Here is a 16,623-nt window from a genome sequence, read left to right as displayed (position 1 = left end):
GTAGTTCCTCAAACTATTAAACATAGAGTTAGATATGACCCAGCAATTCTACTCCTAGGTATCCTGTATACCCAAGAGAAATGTAAACATATATACTGTATCTACACAGAAGCTTGTACACAAATGTTTACAGAAGCACTGTTCACAAGTCAAAGGTGGAAATAACCCAAATGTCTATCAACAGATAAATGAATAAACAAAATGTGGTATATCCCTACAATGAAATATTCAGCTATAAAAAGGTATGAAGTACAGATATATGTTACAGCATGGATGAGCCTTGAAAATACTATGCTAAGTAAAATAAGCCAGACAGAAAATGACAAATATTGTACTTAATGATTCCACTTAATGAAATATTTAGAATTGGTAAATTCGTAGTGTGACAGAAAGTAGATTAGAGGTTACTAGGGGTTTGGAGGGGAGGCATGGGGGATGGACAATAGCTAAAGGGTATGGGGGTTTCTATTTGAGGTTATGAAACTGTTTTAAAATTTACTGGTTAAGGTTGCACATATCTGTGAACATACCCAAAACTACTGAATGGTACCCCTTAAATGAGTGTACCTCTGAAGGTACATTTACCAGTCCTAATCACCCAACATCCAGGAGCGTGTGTGGAGAAAACTGATTAAAAATAAAAAAAGACTTCATAGAGATTTTGTAAATACTGTGGTTCACTTCTATTTCAGCAAATGCAGGAAATACTGCCTGAGTACTAATTATTTTAATCAAGCAATTATATAAATGTCAGAAAATCAGTATATATGAATTAAGAATTTCATATATATAGACTATACATACACACAAAGCATATATATGTGTATATAGATAATGTAATTTACATCTTTATTACCCTGAAACAAGAAACGGAAGATCAGAAATTAGAGTTCATCTGAATTATTTCCGGCATATATGTATATATATATAAAATTGTGACATATTATTAAATCTACTTTAACCATTTTATAAACTACAGTTATTGTGTGCTGTTTACAATTACAGTGAGTTATTTTGCAAATCAAAGAACCAACCGCAGCTACCAGAAGCTAGCGGACTGTTCACGAAGGGTTCAGCCACAGGGTAGACACATTTCTCCTGAATGCCGTAGGAAGTGCTACCTCATGGCTACATGCTACGAATACGTTAGAAGGACCCAATACAATAACAATACAGGTCCTCATGTCACTGAGCTTGGAGTGTGTTTCATAGAGCACAACACCTTTGCAAGACGACTGAAATGAATAAACATAAAAGTTAGCTCTTGTTTTAAAAAACTAAATTCTCCAAAATATTAAGTGTTTTACACCTCTTTTCATAGAATAAACATTTTAAGCAACTATTAGGTGGAAAAAAAAGTCTACAACTTAAGACAAGTAGTTTTCACAATAGACGCATTTATTTTCTAGATGCAAATATATTACCTTTGAAAACATAGACAGTAGTTACAATTTCTGAAATTTAAGTCAGCCTGAGAGAATTGTAATCTCCTTGATTCATATGCCTAGAGCCTCACCGTGTCACACTTTAAACACACCTGTCCCAACATAAAGGAGAGGGTTCCTTATACTTGGAGTTTACTGAGATAACCAAGGCTATTTCTGCTATTGTACATCAAATACCAAATCCAAAATAACAACCCTAACAAGGAAGAGGCCAGCTCTGCTACAATGTGACGGAACAAATTAAATCAACATCCCCATGTGAACTAGCTTTACCCATGCCAAACACAGCATCTAATTATTTATCTGAGATAAACATACAGAACGTAAGTTGGTGATCTGAATTAAAGGTCTAAGTCTTAAGTCTTCAATTTCCTAAGAACAAACAACTAGAAAATGCAAAAATATCAAATGTAAGCATTCCTTTACATACCCATAAAACGATGAAGGTCTTTGTATAAATAAAAAAAAGTACTCCAATCACATACATATACAGTACAAACTAATGAACAGCAATCAAAATCCTTAAACATTTTAAACATTTAAACAGCACATAAGTATATATAAATTTCTTGCAAGAGTGAAAAATATTGCTAGCAAAAATAATGTAGGCTCGATCATGTTGACGTTTACTGTACAATACTGGATTTACAATAACGAGCAGTAAAAACAAACAGTGAGGTCAGTTTACATAAGATGATGATCCTTCAAAGCGCATTAAATACTTGCCACTTGCCTTCCATAAACTTTCCTGGGTTTTGGCTTTGGTGTGCATCTATGTAATAAATATCTGTAGTATAGTGTATATGGTGAGCACTTATCTTTCTCCATTTGAAAGTCTTTCTCCAGAATCATATTGTCTTAGAGGCATCCCAGAGGACGGGGAGTTGGAATTTTGTAGCAAGTCCACTAGCAAAGCAATCTTATTATCTATGTGCTCCTGGAGTTTACATATTCGCTGATCAACGTAGTCCATAAGGTTCTTTTCCATCAGTTCCATATTTTTAGAAAGAATCTTTTCCAAGTAAGAGCAAACAGGTTGTTCTTCCACTCTAAAGTAAATAAATAATAAAAATAAAACAATTATACCTAACATTATAAAAAACAAAGTGTACAAGCAATGAACATACATTTCTGATTCCTGTCTGTATACTGTTTTCCTGTCATTTATTTTCAAGTTCTAATAGACACACACAATAGGCAACCACAACCCCAAATGCCCATTCTTATTCCTTTAGTTCTATAAACATTTAAGTGTACAATTAAACCGGGAATAAAAAAAATGAAGATCATAGACTCTCTATTCTCAAAGAACAAGTCTTTAGAAAGGACCTTTTTGATTTTGCTCTCCAAATCGACATGCCCATTTTTTTTTTTTAAGGTCTCCAGGTGTATCTTCCAAGTACTCCCTCAAGCAACCTGCAATTTAAACAGCTGTCTTCTTCCATCCAATCTTACTAAAATACTGGAAAATTCTTTTCTAACCTGTCTAATATGAAAACACTTAAGAATTTAACTGGAACAAGCAAAGTAAATATTAGAAAATAAGAAACTACACTTGTTTCTAAAACAAAGTTCACACTGCACTCCAGAACAGTGATTCCTAGAGTGTGGTCTGCAGAACCCTGGGGTCTCCCTGACTGTGTCAGGTTTCCATGAGGTCAAAACCATTTTTGTAAAAAAAAAAAACCCAACCTGTTGCTGTCGAGCCCAACTCATAGTGACCCTACAGGACAGAGCACAACTGCCTCCTAGGGTTTCCAAGGCTGTAAATCCTTATGAAATCAGACTATTGAGGCGCAGCTGGTGGGTTTGAACCCGAGACCTTTCAGTTAGCAGCCGAGCGCTTTAACCACTGCACCACCAAGGCTCCTATTTTGTAATAATACTAACACCAAGAAGCTATTTGACCTTTTCACCCTCATTCTCTCACAGGTGTACAGTGGAACTTTCCAGAGGCTCAACAATGTCTGATATCACTCTGACACTAATAGAATGTGTGGCAGTATATTTCTTGTGTTTTCTAGATTTTCCTAAGTTTTTCTATGAACATTCACATACAATTTTTTGTGGATATGAATTTTCATTTCTCTGGGATAAATGGCCAGGAATACGATTGCTGGCTTGTATGCTAAGCATATGTTTAGTTTTCTGAGAGTTTTTCATCATAGATGGGTGGTGGGTTTTGCCAAATGCCTTTTCTGTGTCAATTTATATGATCATATGAATTTTCTTCTATAGCTTGCTGATACGGTAGATTCTATTAATTTTTGAAAACAGAACCAGTCTTGCATACCTGGAATAAATCCTACTTGGTCATGGGATATACGTCTTTTGATACACTGAAGGATGTGATTTGCTAATATTTTGTTGCATAGTCTTGCATTTAATCCATGAGATATTGGCCTGCTGTTGTAGCTGTTAGGTGCCATTGAGTTGGTTCTGACTCATAGCGACCATACGCACCACAGAACGCAACACTGTCCGGTCCTACGCCATGCTCACAATCATTGTTATGCATGAGCCCATTCTTGCAGCCACTGTGTCAATCCACCTTGTTGAGGGTTTTCCTCTTTTTCACTGACCTTCTACTTTACCAAGCATTGGCCTGTAGTTTCATTTTTTGTACTGTCTTTGTCTAGCTTTAGTATCAGGGTAATACTGGCCTGATAAGAGATTGTGTAAAACTGATGCCACATCTTCTTTAAATGTGTAGTAGGACTTCCCAGTGAAATCATCTGGGCTCGGATATTTCTTGGGACCTTTGTAATTACAATTTCTTAAATGGTTATACAACTATTCAGATTGTTTCATCTTAGTTGAGCTGTGGTAGTTTGCATTTTTCTAAGAACTGGTCCATTTCTTCTAAGTTGTCAAATATATGATTGTCTGTAATATTGAATTCCATTATTATATTCTCTTTTCAAAGGCTGTAGGAGTTCGTAGTGATATCCCCTATTATACTAATATTGGTGATCTCTGTCTTCTCTTTTTGTCAGTCTTGCTAGAGGTTTATCAATTTTTTTTCAACCAGCTTTTCTTCCATGGATTTTCTCTATTATTTTTCTGTTTTCAATTTCATTGATTTCTCTTTATCATTCCCTTCCTTCTGCTTGTTCTGAGTTTATTTTGTTCTTTTGCTAGTTTCTTAAGGTAGGTACTTAAGATTACTGGTTTGAAGCCTTTTCTATTTTTCTAATGTGTGCAGTTAGTGTGAAAAATTTCCCTCACCACTACTTTAGTTGTATAGCACAAATTTTGACATTAAAAAATTCTTTTTCATTCAGTTCTATGTATGTTTTCATTACCTTTGAGCAATCCGTGACCTATGGATTATTCAGAAGTGTTTTAATTTCCAGGTGATTTCTAGTTTGATTCTTTCACGGTCAGGAAACATACTGTGCATTATTTCAGTGCTTTTAAATTTGTTGAGGCTTGCTTTATGACCAAGAATATGGTCTACTTGGTGAATGTTCCACAGTGCTTGGAAAGAATATGGATGGAATGTCCTATAAACGTCAGTTAGATCCTGTAGGTTGATAGGGTTGTTCAGTTCTTTGCTGTATACTGATCTGTCTAGTAGTCTATCAAGAGCTGAGAGTGTGTTGAAGTCCTCAACTATAATTGTGGATTTATCCATTTCTCTTTCGAATCTATCAGTTTTTCCTTCATATATTTTGAAACTCTGTTGTTTGGTACATATACATTAAGATTGTTGTCTCCATGGTTGATTGGACCTTTTATTACATATCTTTGTGTCTAGTAATTTTTTTTTGCTCTTATGTCTACTTTATCCGATATTAAAATAGCCACGGCTGCTTTTTCTTTTTTGATTGTTAGCATATCTTTTTGCATCCTTTTACTTTCAACCTACCTAGGTTGTTATATTTGAAGTGTCTTGTTGACTGCATGTAGTTGGTTCTATGATTTGTTTTTTTTAATGCACTCTCTCAGTCTGTCTCTAATTGGTGTGTTTAGACCATTTAAAATAATTGATCTATTAGGGCTTAACTGTCATTTTCTTATTTGTTTCCTGTTTTCTTTTCTTGCCTTCCTATGCATTACTTGGACATTTTTTAGAACTCCATTTTGAATTATTTATATTGTTCTTGAATATTTAATTATATATTTCTTAGTGGTGGCTCTAGGTATTAAAATATAAATATGTAACTTATCACAGTGTATTGGTATTGACATTTTGCCACTTTGATTTAAGGGTGAAAACCTTACTTCCAAGTAGGCCACTTTACCCACCCCACTTTGGAAATATACTATCTGTAGATATTTTTTCTACATACACTGAGCATATTAGATAGTATTATGATTTTTGCTTCTACCTTCAAATATGATTTAAGAAACTCACGAGAAGAAGTCTATTATATTTACCCCTGTTTTAACCCATTCCACTGATCTTCCTTCTGCACTCCAAGCATTCTTGTTATCATTTCCTTGGAGAACCCATCTTAGCCATCCTTTAAGCACAGGTCTGCTAGTGAAAAATAATCTTTGTTTTCCTTCATCTGAGAATGTTTTATTTCCTCTTCATTCCTAAAGTGTATTTTTGCTAGATATAGAATTTGCAACTGACATTTCTGTCTTTCAGTGCTTGAAAAATATGCCATTTCCTACTGGCCCCCATGGTTTTAGATGAAAAATTAAATTGGTACTCTTCTATGAGAATATGTCATTTCTCTCTTTCTGGAATTTTTTATCTTTAGTTTTCAGAAGATTGATCATGATGTGCCTTGGCATGGATTTCTTTGAGTTTATCTGTTTGGGGTTTGCTCAGCTTCTTGAATGTGTTAGCATATGCCTTTCACTAATTTTGGGAAAATTCCGGCCATTATTTATTCAACTGCTTTTTCAGTCCCACATACTTTCTCTTCTCCTCCTGATACCCCCTGGCGAGGAAAGCAAAGCATGACCTGATTTCACTGGGTTCGAGATGGAAGTGCAGCCCCTTGCTTGGCCGTGCTGACATCATCCTGACAGGGTAACTGAAGTATCACCAGCTTCCACTGAGTGGGCGATAGAAGTTCAGCTTCCTGCTTGGCCCCAATGATACCACCCTGACAGCAGAAGTTGTCTGCTTCCTCTGAGTGAGGGATGGAAGCTCAGCTCCCCACTCGGCTTGCTGACACCACCCCAGAAAAGAAATGAGAAGTTGCTGCCTTTTTGCATGGGGCAGAGGGATGGTAGTATTTCTACTGATGTTTGGCTGGAGTAGGGCAGGTATTGTAAAAGTGGTTTTCTGATCTCGTAGGCCTCCCTTTTCCAGTCCTTTGGCTAGAAGGGACAGGCTTTTTCTAGAGCTTTTATTTCTGTGACTGCTGGTGGTCTGGGTTCCAGGCTTCTCTAGTACCCATCTGGAATATATGGGAGGCAAAAAATCCTCACGAACATGTTACTCTTCAACTCCTACGGTTCTTAAGCAGTTTGCTTTCTTTCCACCTTCTAGAGTCTTTGTTGTTTTATGTCCAGGGCTTTTATTTGTAAAAGGGAGGGCCTGGGAAGCATGGGACCACTCCATCTTGGCTGTAACTGGAAGTGTCCCAAGCAGCCTTTAAATTCCTGTTTAGTTGTTTTCTGCACTCACGCATACCAACTAGTTATCATTAATATAGACTATCAACAATTGAGAATAACGTTATCTTCCCATATCCTTACCAGATAAGAGCTATGTTTTTCAGCAACTTATTAAACTCTTAAAATTTTAATGTTATTGGAGACCTTAAAAAAAGTTCAACCAATCGAACTATCCCATTTTATAGATGAAAAAATACTATCAAAGGTGTAAAAAGTATGGTAAAATGGTTAAGCTAGGACTATGACCAGAGTCCTGAATTCCGGCCTAGTACACTATTTTGAGACACTATATCTATATATAGTATCTATGTAAATACTAAGCCATTTCTCAGTCTAACCTGCACTGGAAAAAATTGGGATTATGAGATCAGGGGATAAGGTCTTGTATACTACCAATAATTAAAATCTTAATATATTTTTTGATGATTCTAACATTGGTCGAGGATGAACACCATTTACAAAGAAAATCCAATACGACCATTTAGCACAACTAAGCAAAAAACGCACAGATTGTATTCCCAATGCTCCTCTACACTCATGCAGATAACCTGCTCTAACACTTAACGAGTATTTGTATCCCTTCCAAAATATCCCTGAGAAGGGCTCAATACCTCCAGTTATATGCACTTAGCTCATTTCAAAGTAATCCATTTTACTCTGAAGAATACGTACTCTCTGAAAGTATGCTAATGGTAAAACGTAAAAGCTCCTAAAAGTATTTCTGGAAGCAGATTTTCAGGCAGCACTCATTAAGACAAAGCTGTTTCCCTTAAGCTGATTCTCCCACCTACCAAATCTAAACCACGTTTAGATGTTTAAAATAAACACTTACGCAACACCAACAATGCCTTCACCAGGCTTGGTAACCTTTTCCTGCCACTCTGTGTTATTTCCCACACGGAGATGGTTCACTTGACTACATAAATTCTGAAGAAAAGGAAGCAACTCAGAGTTAGGTATATTTGAGTTGTCACTTGTTTTCTTTGGTAAGAAAGAAGATACCAAATTTTTAAGATCATCTTCAAGAAGAGTATGGCTTTGTGGCACACTTTCACATGCGCTGAGGTTTGTAGTATTTCCTCCACCAGGGGGCTGTGTGTTTTTATCAATGCAAGCTTTTAAGTCTTCAGTCACTTTTCCAGATGTCAATCCAGTTCTAAAAGGAAAAGGCGTGGAGGATGACTTGTTTAAGGCTCCTGAAGTAGATGACGACTGTAACCCAACCGTATGCTTGTATCCAGTATTTCCCAAGACGGACTGAAGCTGCTCTCCAAAGGGAATAGAATTCTAAACAAGATAAATAAGGAAATGTTATTATTCATAATAGAAACTTACTTTTTGGGTAATTAGTACAAGCCAGACACTGTAAATTCTCTCATTTGATCCTCATACGCCCTTATGAAGTAGGCTACTATCCCAAAATTAAGTTGAGGAGATCAAGGCTAAAGTGACCTGGTCAAGGTAACACAGCTAGTAAGTGGCAGAACTGTGACTTGAATCTGAGATACCTAACTCCAGAGCTAGAATTTTTAATCATTTTACTGTAGTTTTTCCTAAGGAAAATGTTAAAAACTAGTAGCATGCTTACAAAAATGGCACTGGCATACTTTAATATTTCCACTAAAAAGATCTCAATTTGTGGTGATGAAGTTTAGTACTCCTGATGAGCCACAATAATTTTCTTACAATTAGATTAGATTATTCCCCAAGTTTCAACATATGGTAAGCCACTCTTTTTACCTAGGCAGATTTTTGCAACTAGTTTCTTTTTAATGGCGGCTACACCAGATAGTTATACTCCTTAAAGATAAATATCCTGACTACGTTTATATATATTTAATGGCTAAAATGAGCTACCTCTTTGTTGTTTTAAGAATGTGTAGAATATCAGTTATATTTTGTGTCCTCAACTTAACTTTCCTTTGAAGATTCTGTCTTACCTTTGACAGAAAGTTACACGGGCTCCTACTTATGGCATGTCCTTGTTATGCTCTTCAATTTTTTAACAAGAGGAAGGCAAAACTATCTCTAGCATACCAAAACCCCCCAAAAAAAAAAAAAAACCAAACCTGTTGCCATCGAGTCGATTCTGACTCATAGCGACTCTACAGGACAGAGTATAACTGCCCCGTAGGGTTTCCAAGGAACGGCTGTAGCTCTTAACTATTAATGTATATGGCAGTATCCTAAATTAAAAGTAGAACTCATACTATCTATTCTTATCAGGATATATCATCTCACACTTACTGCTGCTGAATAGCGGGTCAGAGACAACGAAAGTGTCTAAAGGTCTCTGATGAAACTATGATACAGGTTTGGGGGGAAAGGCTACTGTAAATGGGGTGGTTGGGCGAGGTCTCATTGAAGCTGAGATCTGAAAAATAAGAAAAAGCCAGCCATGCCAAGATGTTCAAAAAGAGTGCAAAGGTCCTGGGATAGGAACAAATTTGGATATTTGAAGAATACACACATCAGAATGTCTGAAGCAAGGTGACCAAGGAGATGTGGTAGATGAGGCTGAGGAAGTGAGCTGGGCTCAGATCACAGAGGACAGGATGGAAAATCTGCACTGATTCTAAGTGTGATGGGAAGCAGTCAGGGGGCTTTACACAGGGGAAGGAGTTGGTCTGAATTACCCTTTGAGATCATTCTCATTGCACTGTGGAAATGAATTGTCCTGGAGTAAGAAGACCAGTTAGGACCCTCCTGAGGGAGTGAGGTGAGACAGTGATGGGGGAGAAAGAAAAGCACAGATCTCTGCATTTTCTGAAACTCTCCTTTCCACGGTGTCCATGATCATCAACTGCCCTGGTTCTCCTAACTCTTCTCACTGCTTCAATAATTAATAGTATTAAATTAATATTTGTAAACCTCATAAAAGTTACACGGAGTGCTTTATTTGTATTGTTTTTTTTAAATTTAATTTTATTGCAGTGAGATATACATAACAAAACATTTGCCATTTTAACCATTTTTAAGTTTACAATTCTGTGACATTAATTACATTCACCATGTTTGGACTGTTTCTTTTAAACTCACATTAATCCTGTGATCTTAGCAGTATTATCATTTAGATTTTATACATGAGGAAATCCATCCTCACAAAGATGAATCAGCTTGCCCTAAAACATGGAATTCATCATTTCAGGACTAGAACTTGAATTCAGGTCTCCCAACATCAGATCTCTTCTCTTGCTACTCTACCACACTCCTGTCTTCTACTCTTAAGTCTCCTTTTTCCTCTCGTTGTATCCTGACCAAATGCAGCCACTGTCCAAGGATTTTGCTTCCTTGCTTCAGTCTCTCCGCTCACACTTTCCCTGTTACCTACTATGGATACAGCTCTCCCTCCCAGCAAACCTGAAGACTCACTCAACCTCTCCCAGTCCCGCGTTTCCAAATGCTTACAAGATCATTCCAGGGAATGTTCCCTTCACATCCAAAACTCAATATGCCCCAAATTAAACTCCTCTTCATGTGTCCCACATGTCCTCCTCCCTCGGTTTCCGTTTCTATTACTGGCCTCACCTTCCTCAAAACCTCAATTTCATGCTTGACTCCTATTTCTCTTACAATGCCAATATTCAGTTGGTTGACAAGCCCACTGTTTTAGCATCTCACAATCCAGCATCATGTTGCTATTTCCAAGTTCAGACCCTCACTATCACTTATCTGGGTTAAGGAAATAACCATGTAGCTGGTCTCTTCCTGTAGTCTCACTTTCTTCTGATTTATTTTCTCTTCAGACTCACCTTACACATAACAGTATATTAAAATTTCTTAAACATAGGTCACAAACATCTAGAACTTTAAAAAAATTATTCAAAGCTCTATGTGATTTATTCCCAATCTACCCTTAAACTTCCCCTATCACGTCTTCGTTTCAGGCAAAATGAATTTCTATTTCCTAGTGATAGCCTATTCCTTCCAGCATTGAAGGCTTTATCCATACTAACCTCTCTGTCTGGAACGGACTGCCACGTTTACTTGCCAAATCCTGCCCTTCTTTTTCAAAGGCCTAGACAAAATGCCACCTGTTCAGGAAGCCTCTCCTGATCACCCATCCTTCACTGACATGTGCTAACTCACCTAAGGAGACTGTAAAGGTCTTTAAAGACAGGCCATTGACTAATTAATCATCTCTGCACCCTCAAAAGTGCTTAACTCAGTGCCTTGTTTACTGAGAATGTGCTTAATAAATACTTACTGAATGAACGAGTAAATGAATTCACGGAAAATTGTGAAGCTCTGTATTCAAAACATTTTGTAAAAGGGGAGGTCTGTCTGCAAAATGTTATTTTTACAAAACTAATGATAACAGGTAAATCAATAATAAAAATTCAAAGACAAAATTCTAAGTCACTGCACATTTTTATTAAAATCAATTTGTTCTGTAATTTTGTAATAATATCTAGTAGGAAATCCATTTCTACTTACCTGCTGCTGAAACCTAACCATATTCATCAACTCTTTAGCTCCAGGTGATAACTTTGATCCCATGGACTCCACTATGGTTTGAACCCTGTCTAGGTCTATCCTTGATCCTAGAGCAGGACAGCTTGTTGAAGAACTTGCTGAAACTGGTCTCACGTGTACCACAACTTTACTGATGAACACACAATGCTTTTCGCCAAAGGAGAGTAACTATTACAAAACAAAAGTTCTTGAAAATAAATAATGATATTAAACAATAATCATCATTTAAGGTTACTTCGTTATATTAACTAAGCAAGAGGGAAGTATTCAGGAAAGCAAACATAACCTTTATATACATATTTTCATTTTACAGTCCCCTACAATGGCAATCGTCAGAACTTCTGATTTATCATGAAGCTCAGAGAAACTATAAAGCAAAATCCTTTTCAAACTAAAAAATTACACAAAAAATACAAAAGGGGTTAAAATGAAGTTTTACTTAATTTAAAGAATTAAAAATAAACTATACCAGTATGAGACCTTAACACATTGCAACTTGCTATAATATCATTTAATACAAAATAAGGCTGCCCAGAAGCCCATCCAAAGCATTTACTAAAATACTAAATTTAAGTCAGTCTTTCAGAATTTAGAATTATAAGGAAATATGAAGATAATCTAATTTGCTGGTGTGCACATAAAAAAGATGATGTTGGGGTGGTTTTCTCACCTGTCAAAGGATTACCCAATTGGTACAACCAGGCCTGGAGCCTAGCTCTTCTGGCTTCTAGCCTAGCAGTCTTTCTGGGACTTTATGCTGCCTCATTTCATCCACGCTTCTGAACCAAAAGACATTTCATGTGTGGTATGGACAGCAGAGTAGCAAAGTGGAAAGGGAACAGGCTTTAGAATCAGACAGACCTGGGTTCAAAATATGGCTCTGCTACTTACAGCCTGTGTGACCCTGGGCAAATGCCAACACCTGAGTCAGGAGTAAAATGTGGGAGGATAACAATGATTCCACGTGCTAGTGGTGAGGATTAAGTGTTAACAATTCCAGTACCTACCACTGAGTAAGTGCTCAAAAACATGCATCAGTAACTATTATGATTGTTTTAGCTTTCATATACTATTGCCTTAAAACAATCTTTACTATGCCTGGTACACCCCTAAATGAAACAACCCTTTGCACTCCCACAGAACAGTTACAAAAACATTCACCTTCAGAGTCACACACAGACCTATATGTCAGACAAAGACTCAGGTCAAACCAGACCCATGACCAAAGAACTCTGAGTGGCACCAAGGAGGTGAATGTCCTCGAAGATTACCACTTCCATGCATTTTAATTCACCATAAAATAAATGTTATCTTTACTGGTCTGCTTACTATCTGTCTCCCCTGACTAGAATATAAACAACATGAGGGCAGATATTCCAATTTATTTTATTACTGATGATTCCCAAATGCCTAGTATAGTTTCTGGCATACAGTGGGCACTCAAATATATACAGAATGAATGAATCAATTTACTTAAGCCACTTTAAAAGTTATTAGGATATACTGCCTAAAACAACATCTTGGAATAATCAGTTCTGTAAGTTTACAGCCTGTATGCTTTGAAAATCACTTTTTTTTTTTTCTTCTTATTTTAAAAAGAAGTCTCATAATCCTTTATGAAATAGTAGTAGTACGCACAGGTTTTTAGAGATAAAAAGCACCAAGTATTTATTTTGTTCAGCCCCCTACCTAATTTTACCATGAGGTAGATCCAAACAGGTGAAGAGATTTGCCCAATCCACTCAGCTAGTCAGCAACAGAGCTGATTAATATTCCAAACATACGATTTCCAGCTTAGTACTCTTTTTCTAGACTGGTGACATCACTAAAGTTCACCTCAGCAATATTTTTCATGTGCAAGACCCCAGTCCAAATCCCTTTAACTTTAGCTGTAATGCCTCTAATTCTGTTCTATCTTTCTTGATATAATGGGTCCAAAGCTGCTTGTGATTTCTTGGCACCACGATTTCATATAAAACATAATGTTTTTTCTTGCACAGCGTCCCAGGGCTTCAAAACACAGCCCCTCTGTATCAACAATAGTATATGACATTATATTTCCATACCTTTCAAATGGTCAAATTTTAAGAGAAGACTTCAACCATAATTAACTTTTATAAAAAGTTAACTTCTTTTCTGTGTTCACTAACTATTTCTGAACTAAAACTAGGGACCAAGTTGGACTAATTGCATTACTGAACCAACAGAAAATAAGTATATATTATGCAAAAACGTTTGTAGTTGTCAAATTAGTTAAAATTTAGTGATGACTCACCTTTACTTTACAAGCATGTGTGGAGGACTCCAATTTTAAATATTTTTTGTACAAAATAATCTCATGTTCACTAAAAAATAAAACAGAATTAAAATGATTTTTTACTTTTATACATTATTTTTAATAGCTATGTTTAAAAAGAAATGTTTCTAGGTCAATAGTTAAATCCTGAGATAGTCTGCCTGGTGACATAGCAAGAGTTGGGCTCCCTATTCAAGTGCCCTGGCCACAGACACTGTGTCTGCCACTTACTATCTGAGATAGAACGAGATGAGATAATCCTGTAAAATCATGTAGCTCAGATTATACAGCTCAAAAAATGTAGCTATTTCCAATGTCACAGTATATAAAACAGTTCATATTTTGAGTTATGCAACCAAAAAAAAAAAAAAACAAACCCAAACCCGTTAACCCGTTGCCGTCAAGTTGATTCTGACCCATAGTGACCCTACGGGACAGAGTAGAACTGCCCCCTGCCCCGTAGTGTTTCCAAGGAGCGGCTGGTGGATTTGAACTGCCCACCTTTTGGTTAGCAGCTGTATCATTTAGAACCCTGGTGGCATAATGATTAAAAGCTCGTCTGCTAACCAAAAGGTCAGCAGTTTGAATCCACCAGCCGCTCCTCCCAGCGGGCAGTTCTACTTTGTCCTGTAGGGTTGCTATGGGTCGGACTCGATGGCAACAGGTTTGGTTTTTGGTTTTGAAGGACAGTTTAGGGTAGAATCTTCCTATAAGAGGCCAGAGAAACTATCAAATTACAACAGGCTGAACTGAGGATTAGACAGGCTGGTGTGGAACAGTCTTAGAATCCTGTATCACTTACAATGGGCTTCCTATAAAAAATTTGTTCAAGTTCCAGACTGACTGACAAATTAACTTTTGGAAAACAGACTATTGTGAGTTCATGGAGATCCGAGCCAGAAGCAGCAGTAAGGACTGCACTATGTCTAGACATTTTCACTAACCAGCTACCCAGTCACCTCCCTTCTATTAGTTATAAGTTTGCATATTTATAAAAATGAGAAAGCTGGTCAAGACTGTCTTCAAGATCTCTAATCTTCTAAAGTGCTGTGCCTGCTGGTATATTTTTTTTCTTCCCTTCCCTAAAGTCTGCCCCCAATGCCAGAGAATCAAGAAATACTGCAAAATCTACTTCTGCATGTCTAAGTCACAAACCTGTTATCCAGGAGAGCACAAACATTCCTGCCCCTACTGGTCCCACAGTACTCCTCTCTTAAGTACACCTCCATATTTCTTGCTGAACTTAAAATGCCAATAGAAGCGATTTCTTCACTTCCAGTAGGGTCAAAGTTCAGGTAAAGGAAGCAGGCGTTTTCATCTTGGCTGTTCGGGCTCCTCTTCAGAATCACCAGATCCTGGCTGGAAAACAAATTGTTAAAAATATTACACAGTATAGTTCTCTAAACACTACTCTTGACCCACTTGTTAGCCCATATCCCCATTGTTGGGGGCCCTGTACAACAGGGTAGTATTGCCTCCTAGCGTTTCCAAGGCTATAAATCTTTACGGAAGCAGACTGCCACATCTTTCTCCACACTGCCACATCTTTGGGGGGAGGGGTTGGGGACCGGGATTGGTGGGTTCACAGTACTGGGACATTTCAGTTAGCAGCCACGTGCTTAACCAGTGTGCCACCAGGGCCAAACCAAAACAAACATAAAATCAAACCCTTTACTGCGCATGGATTCCGACTCATAGCGACCCATACGGATAACTTTTTATCTAATTCATTTACATGTGATTTGAGGTTCAAGCACCTTATCAAGCACCCAACAAATGCTCAATGCAGAACTCCTAAGGAAATTGTTGCTTCGGATATCTACGTTTATTCCTTGATCCTCTACTCAATCCTCTGTAATTGCTTCTCAGTTCAGTTAAGTAAACTGGACACCTAGTGTGGACAAAGCAAGCAGGCAGAAGTGGGGGGCAGAATACAATAAAAAAAAAAAAAAAGTGTATCTTTTTCAAAATTGAGTTGATAGAGGTTCTCTACAGTCTTTTGTTTTTTTTTTTAATTTTTATAAGTTTGTTTGGGTCGATAACCAAAAACCAAACCAGTTGCCGTTGAGTCCATTCCCACTCATAGCGACCCCATGTGTTAGAGAAGAACTGTATTCCATAGGGTTTTTATAGCCGTGACCTTTCGGAAAGGGAGCCCTGGTGGCCCAGTAGTTAAGTGCTCAGCTGCTTACCAAAAGGTTCGTGATTCCAACCCACTAGCCACTCGGGGGGGGGGGGAAATGTGCCGTAAAGATTATGTTACAGCCTGGGAAAAACCCTATGGGGCAGTTCCACCCTGTCCTAGAGGGTCGCTATGAGTCCCAATCACTCGACGGCAACGGGTTTGTTTGTTTGTTTTTATTTTCTGGTTGAACCTTTTGGAAGCACATCCCCAAGCCTTTCTTCGGAGGCGCCTCTGGCTGCTTTTGTTTCAGGGGTCGGGTGCGGTGGCCGACTTCTGATTCTGATAGAAGTCCTGATTAGTTGCAATGATTAACATAAGAAACTACGAGGGTTCAGGTCACCTTTCCAGTCCCCCCAACAACACACAGGCGGAGCCTCGGTCCTTTCCCGCCGGACCCCGCCCCACGCCCTCAGGCCACCTCGGCCCTGCCCTCTGGGACACCCGGGACCTCCACGCCCTCAGGCCACCTCGGCCCTGCCCTCTGGACACCCGGGACCTCCACGCCCTCAGGGCCACCTCGGCCCTGCCCCTGGACACCCGGGACCTCCACGCCCTCAGGGCCACCTCGGCCCTGCCCTCTGGGACACCCCGGACCTCGACACCCTCAGGGCCACCTCGGCCCTGCCCCCTGGACACCC

The 16,623-nt window shown here is 38.2% G+C and overlaps 1 protein-coding gene across 2 annotated transcripts in view; it reads right to left on the bottom strand.

Moving 5' to 3' along the window:
* Window positions 1-1,380: 1,380 nt before the first annotated feature.
* Window positions 1,381-16,623, bottom strand: part of LOC101360054 (uncharacterized protein C10orf88-like) — a 16,586-nt gene continuing 1,343 nt past the window's right edge. The window contains exons 2-6 of one of the 2 annotated variants that reach the window (XM_004374916.2): window positions 14,956-15,159; window positions 13,780-13,849; window positions 11,466-11,672; window positions 7,861-8,315; window positions 1,381-2,494 (exon numbers count right to left, since the gene is read on the bottom strand). In XM_004374916.2, coding sequence (XP_004374973.1) covers window positions 2,260-2,494; window positions 7,861-8,315; window positions 11,466-11,672; window positions 13,780-13,849; window positions 14,956-15,159 — 1,171 coding nt within the window. In that variant the 3' untranslated portion in view covers window positions 1,381-2,259. Of the gene's footprint in view, window positions 2,495-7,860; window positions 8,316-9,832; window positions 11,692-13,779; window positions 13,850-14,955; window positions 15,160-16,623 lie in introns of those variants that run through there. The other variant, XM_023730037.1, reaches the window with a different exon arrangement.

This window comes from Trichechus manatus, unplaced genomic scaffold (assembly GCF_000243295.1).
Source record: "Trichechus manatus latirostris isolate Lorelei unplaced genomic scaffold, TriManLat1.0 scaffold00031, whole genome shotgun sequence".
Taxonomy (NCBI): Eukaryota; Metazoa; Chordata; class Mammalia; order Sirenia; family Trichechidae; genus Trichechus; species Trichechus manatus.
The sequence above is the reverse complement of the archived record's forward strand: the minus strand, read 5'-3'. Positions and strand labels throughout refer to the sequence as shown.